The sequence below is a fragment of the Rutidosis leptorrhynchoides genome, chromosome 6 (assembly GCF_046630445.1).
Source record: "Rutidosis leptorrhynchoides isolate AG116_Rl617_1_P2 chromosome 6, CSIRO_AGI_Rlap_v1, whole genome shotgun sequence".
NCBI lineage: Eukaryota > Viridiplantae > Streptophyta > Magnoliopsida > Asterales > Asteraceae > Rutidosis > Rutidosis leptorrhynchoides.
Window position 1 is genome coordinate 293,555,008 of NC_092338.1, and position 17,071 is coordinate 293,572,078.

General features: G+C 36.9%; 2 protein-coding genes across 6 annotated transcripts; both read right to left on the bottom strand.

Annotated features, from left to right (window-relative positions):
• Positions 1-8,283: 8,283 nt before the first annotated feature.
• LOC139852779 (protein unc-13 homolog) lies at positions 8,284-12,338 on the bottom strand. The gene is made up of 5 exons (XM_071842111.1): positions 11,659-12,338; positions 10,596-11,456; positions 9,818-10,270; positions 9,541-9,727; positions 8,284-9,447 (listed from the first exon to the last, which is right to left on the bottom strand). Exons 1-5 carry the CDS (start codon positions 12,127-12,129, stop codon positions 8,480-8,482), a joined length of 2,940 nt encoding a protein of 979 aa, XP_071698212.1. The 5' UTR covers positions 12,130-12,338; the 3' UTR covers positions 8,284-8,479.
• A 444-nt stretch (positions 12,339-12,782) lies between these two features.
• On the bottom strand, positions 12,783-16,616 carry LOC139856049 (heterogeneous nuclear ribonucleoprotein 1). 5 transcript variants are annotated; one of them, XR_011761647.1, is made up of 5 exons: positions 16,087-16,616; positions 14,493-15,736; positions 14,068-14,220; positions 13,808-13,980; positions 12,783-13,094 (listed from the first exon to the last, which is right to left on the bottom strand). XR_011761647.1 is itself a non-coding variant. In XM_071845280.1 (2 exons), exons 1-2 carry the CDS (start codon positions 16,306-16,308, stop codon positions 14,576-14,578), a joined length of 1,383 nt encoding a protein of 460 aa, XP_071701381.1. In that variant the 5' UTR covers positions 16,309-16,616; the 3' UTR covers positions 14,290-14,575. The 5 variants fall into 5 exon arrangements, 1 of the variants encoding a protein (XP_071701381.1); XR_011761646.1 differs by lacking the exon at positions 12,783-13,094 and having other exon boundaries at positions 13,388-13,980; XR_011761649.1 differs by lacking the exons at positions 13,808-13,980; positions 14,068-14,220 and having other exon boundaries at positions 12,785-13,094.
• Positions 16,617-17,071: the final 455 nt, after the last annotated feature.

Below are 17,071 nucleotides of genomic sequence, written 5' to 3' on the forward strand. Positions count from 1 at the left end.
TTAAGCTCAAGTTTGACCTCTGCTTTCTCATGGTTCCAAAGTGTACCATACAGAGAAGACATGTTAAAATTCTTTAAAGTCTGAGTGGTTCTTAATGGGTCAGTAACAGGTTTCCATATTGTAGGCAGTGAGTCAATGAATTTGTTGACTTATTCAAAATCAGTATATGTGACCTTCAAGGTGAGCAAGTCAGCAACTAAACCTAATGAAGGTTTTCTTAAAGGTCTCACTTTTGTAGGTAAAGAACATTTCATATTCTCTTTTCAAAGCTATAATCTTATTTTGCCTAACTTCATCCATACCCTCATATGTAACATCAAGATAGTCTAACATAGCTTTAGCATTTGATTTTCCCTTAATCAGTTTAAACAAATGGTTAGATAAGGTTATAGCTAACAAGGTTATGTTCTTAGGGTCAAGTCCAACACGACGTTTGTCCTCATCCACCCATCTAGATGGGGGAAGAAGAACTTATCTGCCAGGAACAACATGAGTCTCTGCTGTATAAGGAACACTATTAATTGTTTCAGTGGGGATGAATCGACCATCAGTAGCAATGTCAGGCATGAGTGGATCAATAGACTCACGATGAAGCAGAAACCTAGCCTTCCAAGTTTCATACTCATCTTCATCAAACTTAGGTGGTGTATTGGATGACCCATTTTTAAGGTAAGCTGAGTTTGTGTATGCAGCCATGAGAGAATTTAGATCCAAGATATGAGATTATCAAGACTGAAGCTCTGATACCAGTTATTGGTCCCTTGATTAACAACAGGAGTATTGTAAAGGGGGGTGAATACAAATCTTTTTGATTATCTTAACAGTTTAAGCAAATTAGTATTCATGCAAGTATATCAGATAAGAGTCAAAGGTAATTTTCAACGATTATTCTTTATTGATATAAATCACAAAGAATCACAACTATCCTTGGCGAAATGATAGTTGGTTGATACAGATTCACCTAAGTTAAAGCTATTGAGGTTATCTAAAGCTATTACACGTTTGGACTCTTAATAAATAAAATCCACACCACTAGTTGTTACAATAGTGTCTACATCAATTTATAGTAGTTCTATTAACCGTGTAATTGTTCTATTGTCTACTGGTACATAGGATGTCTGTACTTGTGGGGACAACTGCATCAGAGAGCGTGCTCTCTTCTTTCCTCTTTGGTAGCTATTTGCAGGAACACCCCAATTCGGTTTGGCACCACTATTTGATTAAACAAATAGAATGTTGTGTTCCATAGGAGTTGACAAAGAATAACACATGTCTGCACATGCATTAAACTTCTGCATTCTCACATGGTCTTGTAAGGTCACTTGTCAGCCGCCGACGCGTGTCCTTTTCTGTTCAACTTTTTCTTCGAATTCTGTTGATTAGTACAATTGATGTAGACCACTCAGGAAACCACTATGCTTATAATGGAGCATAGTTGTCTTGTATAGTAATCTGCTTTCCAGCCATGCTGGTTCTTCTATGCTGATTGACCTGATATTCTTAAATTGCTGGGTACACATCCTGGGCTAGTTGAAGAGTACTGTCTACCTTGTACTGGTAGACTAGGCAACAAACTAAACACTCGACACATCAATATTTGTTGTCTATACATAAACAAACATGTGTTGGCTGCACATCACATTCTAGTGTACATATCTGCTGTTTTGTCATAATTAAATCCTTAATTACATTTGAGACTCAACAAGTTGCTTGTTCTTGAGAACCCAGCTCAGCCAACTTTGTTGGGTCTTCTGTTTCTTCTTTACCTAGCCTCACACTTCGTACTGGGTCTTCTATCTCAACATCAGTTGAGTCTTCAATTCTTGGCACAACATCTTCATCAACTACCTCAAATAAGGGCTCAGACCTCAAAGGTGAATTATCCATGGATCTGTTTTGACCCTTTGTCTTCAGTTCTTCGCACAACATCTTCATTAAAATGGTATTGTGTTTACTTGGGAGACAATCTAATTTCTTGGTCTTCTAAACGCCAACCGACACTCTCTCGTTCTAGTGCCGAAGCAGAGTATCGTGAGGTAGCAAATGTTGTTGCTGAATCGTGTTAGTTACGTAATTTATTATTAGGGATGGCACCAGCGGGTCGTGGGAGCGGATCCACCACATCCATCACCCGCATCCGCGGATTTTTTGAAGATCCATTAGCCTGCAGATCTTGGTTAACGGATTTATTTTTAGATCTATGCCCGTACGTACCCACGGATATTCGCGGATCTCGGGTTTACCCTCGGATCTTATTCATGAAGTATATGTAAATTATTCAAAAATCAGTAATAAATATCATTACATAATTTAAAGTGACATGAAAAACATCATTCAATCATATACGCATATTTATGATATAATAAAATGAGAAAATATATATTAATTTTACTTTTTTTTGCTAATATATGTAATGCTACAAAGTTTAAAATTAACAATCAAAATTTATTTGCTAAACCTAATCATATAGTAGGTTGACGAATTACTTAAGTGATATGTAAAAACTATATTTAATAGAATGGTCTAATAAACGAAGCAAACAACAACATGCTTTGATTATATAATAAATGTAATGTGTAGTTGTGAGATGTTCTGGTTACTAAAAAGTTCGATACCAAAATGATACGAGGAATATAGAAACTTATACGGAGTAGATTATTACCTATTTTCCATTTATTCAAGATGGAGATTTTCACCCATTTAGAACGGGTATATCCGTGGATTATTCAAATGGTTATTACGGATTTTCGGATCGAATTTTACCCGCAACGGATCAATTACATCCATCACCCACCCGCGACCCGTCAGCGGGTACAAGATAACATCCATCGCCCACCCGCGGGTAAAGATTTTTGATTTTATCCGCCAATCACGGATGCGGGTATCTGCGAATCTCGGATTTTTTTAGATCCATTGTCATCCCTATTTATTATTGAACTTCATTGTCCAATTTCTAAAACGCCATTAGTATTTTGTGACAATGTCAGTGTTGTTTATTTATCTCGGAATCTTGTTCAGCATCAACGTACTAAACATGTCGAGTTGGATATTCACTTTGTTCGTGAGAAACTTGCACGTGGCCAAGTTCGTGTATTACACGTGCCTACTCGTTTTTAAATTGCCGATAATTTTACCAAAGGATTACCTCGGTTATAGTTTGATGAATTTCGTACGAGTCTTCGCGTGTATCCTCACGTCGCTCCGACCACGGGGGAGTAATAGCCGATATATGTATGCTGTAACTAAAAGATATGCTTTGTAATCTAATTAGAAAACTATTGTATTAGAACTGTAATAGGATTATATGTCTTGGCAAGCAAACTAATATTGGTGTATAAATACCCATTGATTATTAATGAGAAGATCAAAATTTCAATCTCCAATAAATATGATATATTCCACTTTGTTGATGTAATGGCCACGTTTATGGCCCGGGAAATGACAATAAGTCAAGGACAGCGTTTGGTATGAAATTCGGATGGTTTTAGTTGGTAGTTTCATGGTTTAGCTAGTATTGTTTTTTGATTTGTACGGTCTAGCTAGGTTTGTGATTGTTTGTGTGATCGCAAGGCGCTTGTGGACGTTACTCATTATTCTTTTTATTATTATTTTTAATAATATATATGGGGTAAAACCCTTTACCAAAAAAAAAAAGATAAAAAAAAGAGTTTTTTTAACATGACTTGGGCCATTTCCCCTTACACCAACATTTGTGTGACTGTGTGCAAAAGCATACAGCCAAGAGTAGGTACCAAAGAAGTACTCGTATCTGCAGAGAGATTAAACTAACGAGTTATATAAGGGAAATTGATCCACTAATAATAGGATAACAGTAATTTATTAATACTAATAAATTATATGTCCTGCAACTGTTGGTATCGTGGTGGCACCATTACCTTTAAACCTCGATCCACTTCTTCCAGACCAACCAATAAAATGCTAATAATAATGAGGGTGGAGGTAATTAGGGAAAGGAAGCCTTAGTGGGAACATATTTGGCCACAATCAAGCCATTGTATTGTATGCATCATATTATATCATTGATATTGATATCATATTTTACATTTAATAATAAATTACAACCTACATATTGCTAGCGAAATGTGCTTTTATGTTGACTTGGTACAGCTAGCACTCGATATTAGATTTTCAAAGAAAACTGTCTTTTTTTTTTTTACTATGCCAAATTGTTCAAAAAGGGTGTGTGACTAAAGGGTGCGCATAATGCGCAAGTCACCTGGTACCAGGTCTTGCGCTCGAAAAACTTGATTACCCGAGGTTTTACCTTCTTTGAAAGAGTCAATGTGCTCGTTCATATGAGGGTTTCCTCGGTTACAAAAAAACAAATTTACTGACATTCATTCTGATTATAAACGAGCTACTTCATGGGCGCATGTCATTATAGAAAAATAAATTGGACAATAGCTAACTTGATGCAATACCAACTTAATTTATATATTTGGTGCATCTTCGGTCTGTATTATGTTTCATACTGGACTGCTTGTGATGCGCACATATTTTTTTAGATATATCAGCAACCTGCATATATCATACGTTCTCAAGATGCTCAACAGCATACTTGGCTAATTAAAAAGTTAAAGGTTCATGGTCTCAGTAAATAATATTATCCCATTAATCATTTGACCATATATATACATATATATGAAATATATGAATGAATAGATATCCAGATTCAAGAGAAAGCATATTCTTCTAGTTATACCTTGATACCTCCTCTTCATATTATAAAGTTTATAGCATATAGCATATATTTAACAGACTCTTTTCCAGTTTTCCTAATTCTTTCGGCTCTATTAATTGAGGCAATTACAAGCGTCGACTTATTCGATTTGACTGCCTCGTAGAGCCTAAATTGATTTTCAGGCAGACTTTAAAATCCATGAAAATTTGATTCTATCATTTTCACGGCGACCATTTTTTTTTTTGCCGGAGATCCTAACGGAAGCAATCTCTCTACCCTGGAGTAAAGAGAGGGATGACTTTCTCTTCCTAGGGGTGGAGAATTATTTCTCGACTCGTGGTTAGAAAAACGACTTATCTTCTATTCTATGGTAGAGGAAGGATTGTCTACATCTCACCTCCCATACCCGGGATTGGGATTGGGATTGTCAATATTTGTTCCTTAAATGAAGTCTGCTGCGAAGTAAAATATAACTAAAAAACTACATTGATCATCATATCATACTAATTAACAAAATAAACTTGCTTATATATAGCATTAGAAGGAATTCAGAAAACAAACCTATATGACACCTAGCTTCCATCGTTAGCTTCCACCCATGCACTGCTACGTTGTCTTCATGAGATCAAAAAGCACCACGTACTTGATCTTGTCAAAAAAAAAAAAACAAAAAAAAAAACAAAAGCAACTGATCGATCGACAAGATTCTCTTATCTTGATACGAAAGAACATGAAAATGTAAAATTTAATATTCTCTTACTACGCAATGTCGGTCAAATAACGCACTCGACTAGAGCTGCCTGCAACGCATGAATGATCTGATAGGTGGAACTGATGCAAATGTCGCTTTTGTTTCCTTACATAAATAATGACTTGTACAGACAAGTACTTGAAATTTATTCAAATGTCGCTTCCACCGTTAGCTTCGACCCACACACTGCTACGTGGTCTTCATAAGATCAAAAAGCACCACATGATCCTGTCAACAAAAGAAAGAAACTGACCGATCGACAAGATACTCTTATTTCGATAAGAAAGAACATGAAAATGTAAAAAAATTAATATTCTCTTAATGCCCAATGTCAGTCAAGCGCGTGCACTCAACTACGGCTTCTAACAATTCATGTTTTAGAATGATCTGATCATTGTACTCGTCAAGTGGAACTGATGCAAATGTTGCTTTTGTTTCTTTACATTGAATGACATGTCCTTCAATTATATTCATCCATGGATAATGACTTGTACATACATGTATCCTAAATTTAATCAAATTTTAAAAAACTAATGAAAGTAAGGAAGTTGGTCAATATCAGATTGAACCTGCTTCACTACCCTGTAAATCTGTAATAAAATGCGATAACTCTTCAAATGATTTTCATGAAAAGCATATAGAACAAATGATTTGTGGACTTGCCAGTTATTCATGATTTTCAATTCAATCGAACCGTAATCAATTTGAGTACTCTCATTTACTAAAAAAATTTCATTAGTTCTCAAGCTCTCTGCATCAAGTTATATATCAAGCTTATAGAACATACATAGCTTATACTGGTAGCCTAACCATTCATTTTTCCGTTTTAATAATTTTTCCAGCTCCTTTAAGTTTATATAGTCATACATGTATGGCGTGTTTGTAAGCATGGTAACCTGCATTGCAAGTTGCACATACACAATAAGAGAACATTCATCAATATACTAAACAATAAAACAACTGGTCTGATATCCTAGTGCATGTCTTTGTCTTATGATGTTTGTAAACTAGCTTTCGAGACCTGTATCTGATATCCTAGTGCATGTCTTTGTCTTATGATGTTTGTAAACTAGCTTTCGAGACCTGTATCATATTTAGTGCTGGAAATAAAGTCTTAGCTAGGTTCAATGATCAAATTCTTTGCAGTACAGACAGGGTCATCCCGTCGATTCCAATTTTAGTATGGGCCTTGTTCAATTAATAAAAAATAGGCCTTTTGTATACAAAAGTTTTAAATATATGTAAGAGTAAGTTCAGTAAATACTAAAAAATTAAGTTAAGTATCAGCATCAGTCATAACAAATATATATGAATATTTATGAGTACTACACATTGTTGGGTAGGCCCCTTTGGATTATGGGCCCTGTTCGACCGCATGTGTTGCAAGTCCTCAAATTCGCCCCTGAGTACAGAATTGGTGAGAAGAATCCACTTAGTATAGTAGCAGATGTATATATGTCAAAGTGTTGATGGCTAGCTAAACAGTTGTAAATGGCATTGCATCATCATTAACGGCCCCATTACGAAAAATACAACAGTGTATCACACAGTATTCTTACGTTAGCAGCACTAGAGCGGAAATATTACATGATCGAGTTACAAGGCGATTAACAACAGTATTCTGCACGATGTTACTGTGATTTCCTTCGTTGACGGCCTATCTTGACACAACAAAAATATGGCTCGATAGAGAGAACCCAAAGATACCACAAACATATAACTGACGTTAAAATCTGATTGGTTTCATTACTACATCAGTATAATTTAAGTAGCATTATAATACTGTTGATAGATAATAGATTAATAGATTACTTCTCCTAAAGAAAAGCAAGAAGATTGACTACTTATGTTCTGTGAATTAATAAAACGTTCTGTAAATTAAAACTTTTGGTAAATTAAAATATACGATAAGGTAGATATCCTAATTCCTAATTAAGATCAAAATAATAATTAAATTATGATAAAAATAAACAAAAAAAAAAAAATCCAAAGTAAATTAAGAATTTAAGATAACGATCATACCTTGCAAATGGGTCAAGTTGGGTCAGTTTGGTTAATCGGTCAAAACGGTTTTGGGTTGAAATGGGTCATGAGTCAAACGGGTCAGATTTTTAAATGGGTCCAAATGCGTCAGGTTGGGTCGGGTCAAAACGGGTCAAGGGTCAAACAGATCATTAGTTACTGCTTGTAACACTGATTACTATATATCACTAAGATATAGGCTATTTAGGAACAGGAAATAGTATGTGGATAGGTCAACAACTGCACATGAAGGTGTATGTATATTTGATAATGCAAGTTGCAATTGATTTTTCCTGTATATCATAATGACAAAAGAAGAGCAAGTGATGATCAACTCTAAAGTTAGTGGATGCAAGCATTAGCATACCATAGTGAAACTTTTTAACAAATAGAGAAATGAAAGTTGAAGTCTACTTTTATCTTAATTTGGGTTCTAATGCTAATGGAAGTTGGCCCATTCTGATGTAGAGCCTGCACCATTAAGAAAAAAAAAAAAGCTAACCAATACCTATTCCCTTCTAAAACTAGTAAAAAATTCATTCATCTGTAATATCAATCTCATATCTTTATCCATAAGGGTATACTACAGTAACCCCTTTTACAAGTAAAAAAAAAAAAATGACCCGTTTCGACCATATTCCAAGCCTCCCTTTTTTTCTGGGTATCATTTCATCATGGTGTAGTTGATTGTTATCCCATTTTTCTATTAAGATCATTATTTCATGACAATAAAAGAAGGATTCACAATAATTTAATCATATATTTGTAATTTAATTACAAAGTAGTGATCATGAACATGAATATACATTGCCTACTCAACTACAAAGAATGTAAGACCAAATGTTAGTAGCAATTTAAACCCGAAACCCCTTTTTTGATGATCCAAAAGTCACAAGATGTTGCAATTTCTCCTAAATTACCCGCATTCAAGTTGTCATCATACGCTCGACCTCTACTGTATATTTACATATTTACAGTCATAACATGTGTACATGTACGTACATTTAGGCTCGTTTGGCTAGATTGAAAGTTCTCTTCAAGAATTGATTCGCAACGCGATCTTTTCTATGGCACAAAACACGCAACATAGTGTTGGGATCACTACTGCTCCACCTACCAGTTGTGGGCGGCATCGGTAGTGTTTGGCCGGAAGCTAACCCTAAACCGCTAGCTTCATAAGCCACAACCGTAAAATCTTCCACCAATTGCTCGGTTGACTTCCCCATTAACGCCACCACTCCTTCCACCGTATCCGCCTCTTTTTCAACCACATCTTCTTGAATAAGACCTTCTTCGTAAGTCGAAAACACCCTCTTCAAATGCTTTAAATCATCTTCAATCATCTCGTGATCCGCTTTCGTGAAACTTCTAGCGCTTCCTCCGGCTATTAAAACCATAAGATAAGCTTCAAAAGAAGCCTTCATCACTTCTTTGACCGCTAATGCTTGAGCCCTTTCCGTTACAATCGCGCTTAATAAAGTCAAATTTTGCTTCAAAACTCGAAGCGCAGGGCTAATTCGGGCATTTACCACATGACCTATGTATAAACTCCCATACAAAACAGAGTTCGAATCAAGGAATATTAACCGGTATGCTGCAACCTCGGAGACATGTTGAGTGGCTCCCACAATGGCCGACCGAGTTTGGTCAAAGTGAGCTTGTCGTCGAGGGTTCCCGTTAGCTAATCGGTTCTTTTGGGAAGGAATAATCTTTGAAGAATGCGGAAGGCATTTTTCTAGGGTGTTAAGTTGAGACGTAATGTAATGTAACGTGTTGAGCCGAATGTAGAGACGTTGTGTTCCACGACTAGTTGACGCGCGTGGATTGTTTCCTTCCTCTTCTAAACCCAAATGATACGGGCTCAGCCCTGATACAGCGCAAGGTGTCGCCATTTTCCAAAGTTTGACAATTTTTGACCCTCGGCTACATCGTGTTAAGGGAGGAAGTGTCGGAATATAGTTCTGCTTCGAACCTAAATCATCAACAATGGACTAAATATTATATAAATAAAAAAACTCAAATCTTTAAAAAACTAATAAAAATTGTCACAGTATAATAGTTGTACCACATGATGCAACGAAAGTTGTATAATCCCGAAGAATTTCTTCTATACCGTCTGCGAATTCATAAACCAAATCTTCAGATATTGCAATAGGAATATCGAAGAAGGCAACCACAAGTTCTTTAGCTTGCTTCATTAGCTCTACAGCTGATTGTGCGTAAGGTTCGGTCTTTGACTTTGGATTCCATGTCTAAATGAACAAACATGTTAGTCAAACAATGTAATCTAATAAACCGAAACAGAACAAAACAGAATTGGTTTAAAAAGGATAATTAATTACTTCGGTTTCTTTAGCTCTTTGGACAACGTCTTTGATTCTCTTGAGCCTCCCATAAATTGATTTTGACAAGAACTTAACAATGATGGCATCAACTTCAAACGGAATCATCTCCCTAATGACCGTTTTGCCCCCATCCTCACATTCGACGGAGTCTTCAACCACCATATTTACTAACACCTTTTCTAGCTTATCAGCCCTTTGCAACAATGTAAGCATCTCATTATTAATGTCGGAGTTACATGTTAAGAAATGCTTTAATAATGCACCGTAACATGAGTGCAGTGTAACGGCTGCAACTCCAGCTGATATCGGGTGCCATCTCTTTAATACCATGCTAAAACTTCCTTTTTCCTTAAACGCCAATTCTTCTGTTTCATTTGCTAATCGAAGTAGTGTTTCACACATTTGCTGAAACGGCATTGTTCTGCTTATCGCGTTTCCATTTCCTACCATCTGTCGTAACATTATCAAAACTATAATTCATATTCATACATTATATTACTCACTCCGTCCCAATTATATTGTCCCTTAACTAAAAACACGCAGTTTATTAAAATGTCAATTATCAAACTGTATCTTTGATTACTTTACAGTTTTATCTTTACCTTTTATCTAACATTTTTTCTTACATGTATACATCAAGGGTATTAAAGAACTTTATCTTACTCTTACTCTTTTTTGTGAACCATTAATTTGAGACAGCGAGAAAAAAAGATTTGGGACCGAGGGAGGATTAAATTTAGAAGTGTTCGTGTATAATTGATTAAAAGCGATTTACCTTGGCGAATGCATTTTTCAAAGAAGATCTGGTATAATGATCAACCTTATTCCCAGCAGAATCTGATATTATGTCACCTTTATCTATTGCAGCTGTTTCTTCCAAGATTCTGGTGGCCGAGAAAACGAGAGGTAAAATATGCTCCATCACTCCGATCGTTCCCTCGTTGAAACTTTGATGGTAATCCATCAACCGCTTCTCACACCACGTGGTGATTGAAGTCAATACAGACGACAACATTCGTACATAAATAGGTTCTCTATCAACTTTTTTGGCATCGTTCGCTACTTCAGTCAACATGGTCAACGAGGCACTAAGAAGATCGTTCTCCACTTGTCCTGTTTTAACATATTGTTCAAAAAGAACCCAAGTGAAGCACAAATCATGCATTGGCTTGTTGATTCCTAAAGTGGGCCATGTTTTCTTCATAAGCTCGATTAGCTCGTCCACCTCATCAAGGATGGAAGTCTCGTCGTTCAAGTCAAAGATGGAGCGGATAAGGGAAACATAGAGGTTGACGTTGAATGGAAAACCGTCAGCCCAGTGACAAATGTCGGTTGGTCCAACAGCGCTTCTCCATGCCAATGAAACAACACAATTGCATACGGTTCTCATTGTCTCTGAGGTTTTACCAGTGTCAATAGGTTTAAGATCACTGCTATGAATTATGTCCCGAAGACACATTGCAAGGTTGTCGGCCTTGTCTAAAGGATTAAAGGGGTAGATAAGGAGTCCCGCCTCGAGAATCTTGAGTTGACGTTTTTGCCATGTATGATACTCGTTTGAATCGTTGAATTCAGACGGTTTAAGATGTCGAATGAGCTCTAATGGTAGAATGATCGTTTCCGCGCGTCTCCCCATCTTGCATTTGAATTCATTTTGTTACTTCAAAGATTTCATATGTATATGCTACATGCATGAAAATTAATATTTGTAAAACGGATGTCTATCACTTTTAGCCATACACCACTGAATATGCTTTAGCGTGTTGTACAGTACAATGTTAAGCATATTTAGCGGTGAATGACTAAAAAGTAGTGGTGGTAATTAGATAAATAATTACCTGGCCGACGAGGGTTCGCATGAGGGTCTTACGAAGCCTATTATCGCTAGCCTCGGACACTATCATTTGTTGTCTCATGATCTCAGCGGACGTTAACGGCCTCCTTGACCTGCCCCCGGGAATGGTGGAGAACCCAATGCTTGGGGTGGAGGCAGGAGCTGATGGTAATGGATTCGGGCTACACGAGTTGCTTGTGCGAGAAGGTGATCTTTTGAGCATCTTCAACCCAAGCGCTCGTTTAACTCGACTAGCCATTAACCCCTGTGCCGCATGATCCTTTGAGCCAGAGCCATTAACATCTCCATTAGTATGATCAGATGAGTAAAACTGAAGGGCGTTACGGCCTCCAAAACCTGGGGAGGATCTGCATGACGTGAAGAATATTTCATAGGCGGTCGTGCGAATGTCGTCCGGGTCAAGACCATCGACGGTTCCAAATGGAGAAGAAAGATCCACGTCGGAAGGGAGCATGATTAGATATTTATAATTTTAATAATTTATTATTAAATATAATGGTAATTCAATAAATGGGTTGAAGATGGCAATTGTTTTGTCAAATTCCGTCGAAAAGGTCAAATCGTCAAACACCCTGCGGAAAAAGACAAACAAGCATTTCTTCCGAAAATCAAGTTGTTTGCAAAGTTGAAAACTTGTATTTTATCATAGAAATTTTTTAATTACAGAATTTTTTGGTTTTGCGCAATCTACGAAACCGAAATTCGGGGTGGTTAATTTATTGGATTGACTCGATATCTATTTATATGTTTCTATCTAAAGTTACACTTCACACCACCCCCAATATTTTCCAAAAGTTTATAAATAAAAATCTAATGTTTAGTAGATATACAACTATTATCTGTATGATGCTAATGCTAATGATTTTTTATTTGTCACATATATCTGTATCGAAACAAAGTATAATGCGGGGATATATTAAGATTTTATACGATATAACTCCGTACCATTTTTTTTTAAGAAAATGAAAGCCGACTAGCAATCGCTCGTTTTTCTATCAATTTGACTTTTTCACATTATATCGATGTATTCGGATTCTCGAAGTCTCCAAAAATTTTCATTGTACTTGATGACAAATGGTTATAGACAAATGGTTATTATATCGAACTGAAATTATCTTAACAGCCTATCAACCTAAGCATGTGGACCCAAGCAAGCGTGCCTCGAAGCTAAAAAACAGCTAAAAAAAAAGGGAACATCTATACAAACTAAACCCTGTCTAGACAGGAGTCTCACCCACCAAACTAACAACCTCAAGCAAATAAACAACAAACCGAACCAATACAATCCAACTAAACAAACATCCGTAAAACCTGATACTAACTAAACCACAAAGAACACGATACCACAAATTACACCCAGATTGTCCACCAGTAGAGAAGCTTTTTCAGAAAATGCATTTGTATTTTTACTCCAACAACCTGACGAGACATCATTAACAAAATTTCAATTTGTAGTTACAATACTTAAAAATTGTGTCAATAAATATTTATTTTTATTTTTTTGGCGAAAATAACGAATACTCATATAGAACTTAGATCGTTTTCCAAGGGCGTTCCTCAAAAAAAGAAAAAAAAAATTTCTCTTTTCAAGCCGAAAAGAACATGCTTTTTACTCGACTTCAACTACCTAATAAAAATAGATTCTAATTTTTTTTTTTTTTACCTAGGGCTGAAAATTTTCAAGAATACGTAAGCATACAAAACAGTAAGAATTATTAGTCCAACAGAAACCATATAAAAGCTCCAAACATAAAAATGATCTGCCATACCAAATATACCATACATCAAGATTGATTGGTACCTTCTTTCACAAACAGCACCTAACAAAGGTGGGTAAAGCAGATGAAGGAATTGAGTAATAACTTAATAAACTCACTTCAATAAAAAGGAATATTTGAGCAAATGCGTCAAATCTCAAAACAAGAACCCAAACTTATCACAGCCACTTAAATTGAATAATTAGCTTACTCTTCCTAAGAAACTAAGGATCAGAAGTATCAATTTCCATCTACCATCTAATAACTAGAGAGATTGTTGAGATGCCACTCCATTTTATCAATAATCCTCCTAATTAGTGGTAAAATAAATAAGATTCAAAAGTTAACTTCTTAACCAAATTCTTATTAACATACCACCACAAGCTATATCCATGAATGAAAACTCCATCCCAATGAAGAATGCATCCATCTAATGAGACTCGGCATCATTACTTCTAAGCTCCACTTTCAACACAATCAATCAAATTCAAATCCTTGTATGAAGCTCAGCTTACTCACTTCACTTTTACTCGAGCATCTTTCTCCTCCTGTATAACACAAGTGCACAGGGGACAAATGATTATGCCATTCTCAAAGTTCAACTACCACTACCGTTACGCTACCATTATCAATACCTTTACCACTAGATGAACTACAGTATCCTAAAGATAACTTTACACTTTTAGTCCTACAAGCAGCTTAAGTATATCTTCTTACTCCTGTCACTTTCAAAATTTATAGAAGACTACCAAACACCTTACACAAGGTTGTCTGCAAATTAGCTTCACCTGTAAAAGGCTCCATAATATTGCCGCATCACAACATATATCAGCACAGCAGTAAGTATGTTAGAATAATACATGATAATTAACTTAAGAATACCATTATAAAGCAGCCCCATAACAAAATCTAGTACACACTATATAATAAGCAAGCCAAACAGAAACCGAAATTATAATTAAGAAGCAAATGATTAACCAACTCTACTCCTCAAAAATACGACTTATTTTAAAACCAGTAAAATAGATATAACAAACTACTAAGAATCAAGCAAGCCAACCATTCCATCTGCAAGCACGAATTCTCGACGCCCGACCCGCAACAGAACGATTGAATCACAAGTCCAAGATCAAAATCTCTATTTTAACCCTGCCGAGCTGGAGCACCACCATAACCATCATACCCTGCTTGTGCACCATTTCCTTGACCACCATAGTTCCCAGAAGCTTGTGACGGGTCCGCCCTCCACCCTGAGTTACCATAACCCGAATTACCATTCGCATCACCATACCCACTACCCATATAACCACCACCGCCCGATTGCATATCTCCGCCAGGACCTACAGCAGCACCAGAATTGCTATTTGGTGCACCACCAACACGGCCTCCAACAGCACCATACCCAGCAGGATTACCATAAGACCCGTCACCACCACCGTACCCGCCACCATAGCCGTAACCTTGATTCCCATACCCAGCAGCTCCACCTGGAGATTGACCGGTAGGTACTGCCGCTTGTGGACCACCACCGCCAGCAGAACCACCCCACGGAGCATTTCCATAAGCTCCAGCACCACCATATCCGGAAGACTGCTGAGCATTCCATGAACTTCGTGCAGCACCAGTCGGGCCAGTTCCATAACCTGCACCTTGTACATTTGGATTTCCATAAGGTGCACCAGTTGGAGCACCATACCCTTGATTTGCACCGCCATAACCACCATAACCGTTGTAACCCATTCCGTTACTTCCAGGACCATATCCATACCCAGGTGTGCCATAATTTGGAAAACCTCCACCAGCATTTTGAGATTGCATGTACCTGTTTGAATCCATTCTATTATCATAAGAACCTGAGTTTACCCCAGATGACCCACCATAACCTTGATAGCTTCCACCACCACCGCCGCCCATTGAACGTCCACCACCACCACCGCCAGGATTGGCATCTTTGGGAAGAGCACGTTTAACTTCTACTTGTTTCCCATTCAAATCATGAAATGTCTTGTGTAAAACCCGATCAACAGCATCTTCGGAATCGAATGAAATGAATCCGAACCCACGTGGCCTATTAGTCTGCTGATCATACATTACTACTACATCAGTTACCTGCCCATAAGCTTCAAAGTACTGACGAAACCCTTCTTCACTCAGTGTGGGTGGCAAGCCCCCAACAAAAATTTTCTTTGTCCTCATATTACCACCACCACCACCACCACCACCAGAAGCTCTACCACCAGCATTCGGGTTTCCAGCTTTTGACACCTGTTGTTCCTCTCTTGATAGGGCTCTCTTAGCCTCAACCTTTAAAAAAATGAAGGAAAAAAAAAAAAAAATAGACATCATTAGAAGCATTTATTTTACTAGAATATATAAAATAAATAAATAAGCATGTTGACAAAGTATAGTGCAGTTGAATCCAGCTTTCATCAATCGACCGCAATAATCAAAGAATTAATTTCTTGAGTAATCCAATTGAATAGGTTTAATCAAATTTGGTTACTCAACAAATAAGTTTAATAAAGTTGATAAAATTTTAACTCATTGGAGTGTGTAGCAAATATCAACAAGGGACCAATAATCAACCCTTTAATTTGAAAAATTAGGGATAAATAGAGATCTAGGGTTATAATAAGGATAGAGATGTGTGGTACCGTTCGGCCATCAATGGTGTGTTTTTCTTGAAGAACAGCATCGATTACAGAGGGATCTGAAAAGACGACGAAACCAAAACCACGTGGCTTGCCGGTGATCTTATCTCTCATAACGACGGTCTGAAGAATATCTCCATAATTACCGAAATACTCTCTGAGCTTGTCTTCTGACGTCTCCCATGATATTCCTCCTATAAATAGTTTTCCTTGATCTGAATCCATTAAATAATTATCTATCTATTCTATAAATTAAATAAATATATGTATCGTTTCGGATAGTTAGGGTTTATATAACCCTAACTCGTTATAGTTCGAGAAAGAGGGGTTTGGTTGAGTGTGAGAGGCAGGTCAGACCAGATGACGATGGAGATGATGAAGATGTGAGCGACAGAAGAAGGGGCAGAGAATAAACACAGTGATTTGCGGGATGATATGCTCTTTAACCTAACCAACGGTCCAGATTTAATCTCCAACTTTTCATCCGTTTTAGAATTAGGTTTTTTTTCCCTTTTTCAGATCCTTCCCATAGATATTTTCACCTCCCAATCATCCATCTCTCCTCCTTTTACATATATTACCCCTATTGCTCTTCACATATTTTAGCCCTATTGTTTGTTGGGTAAATTATATAAAAATGTAACATATTTTTCATATTTTTCTATTCTGATTAATCTATTTATTTAATTTTAATTTAATTCATATATAAAAATAGAGTCTTTTTCAAAACTTAATCTAAAAAAGGGGTGCCGTTCACTTTTATTAACTTTCTCAGTTAAGTGTCAACTTCGCTTAACATGTTAATTCCTTTATCGACCAACATTTTCAACTCGCGATTTCGACGCACGTTTTTGACGTGCGTTTTCGACGCGCATGTTTTGAGGCGCGTTTTTTTACCAGAGTTTTCGAACAGCATTCTGAAGGCGTGTTTTCAACTCGTGATTTTGAGGTGTGTGACGCCCCGTACAAAACCATCGTGTACGATTCG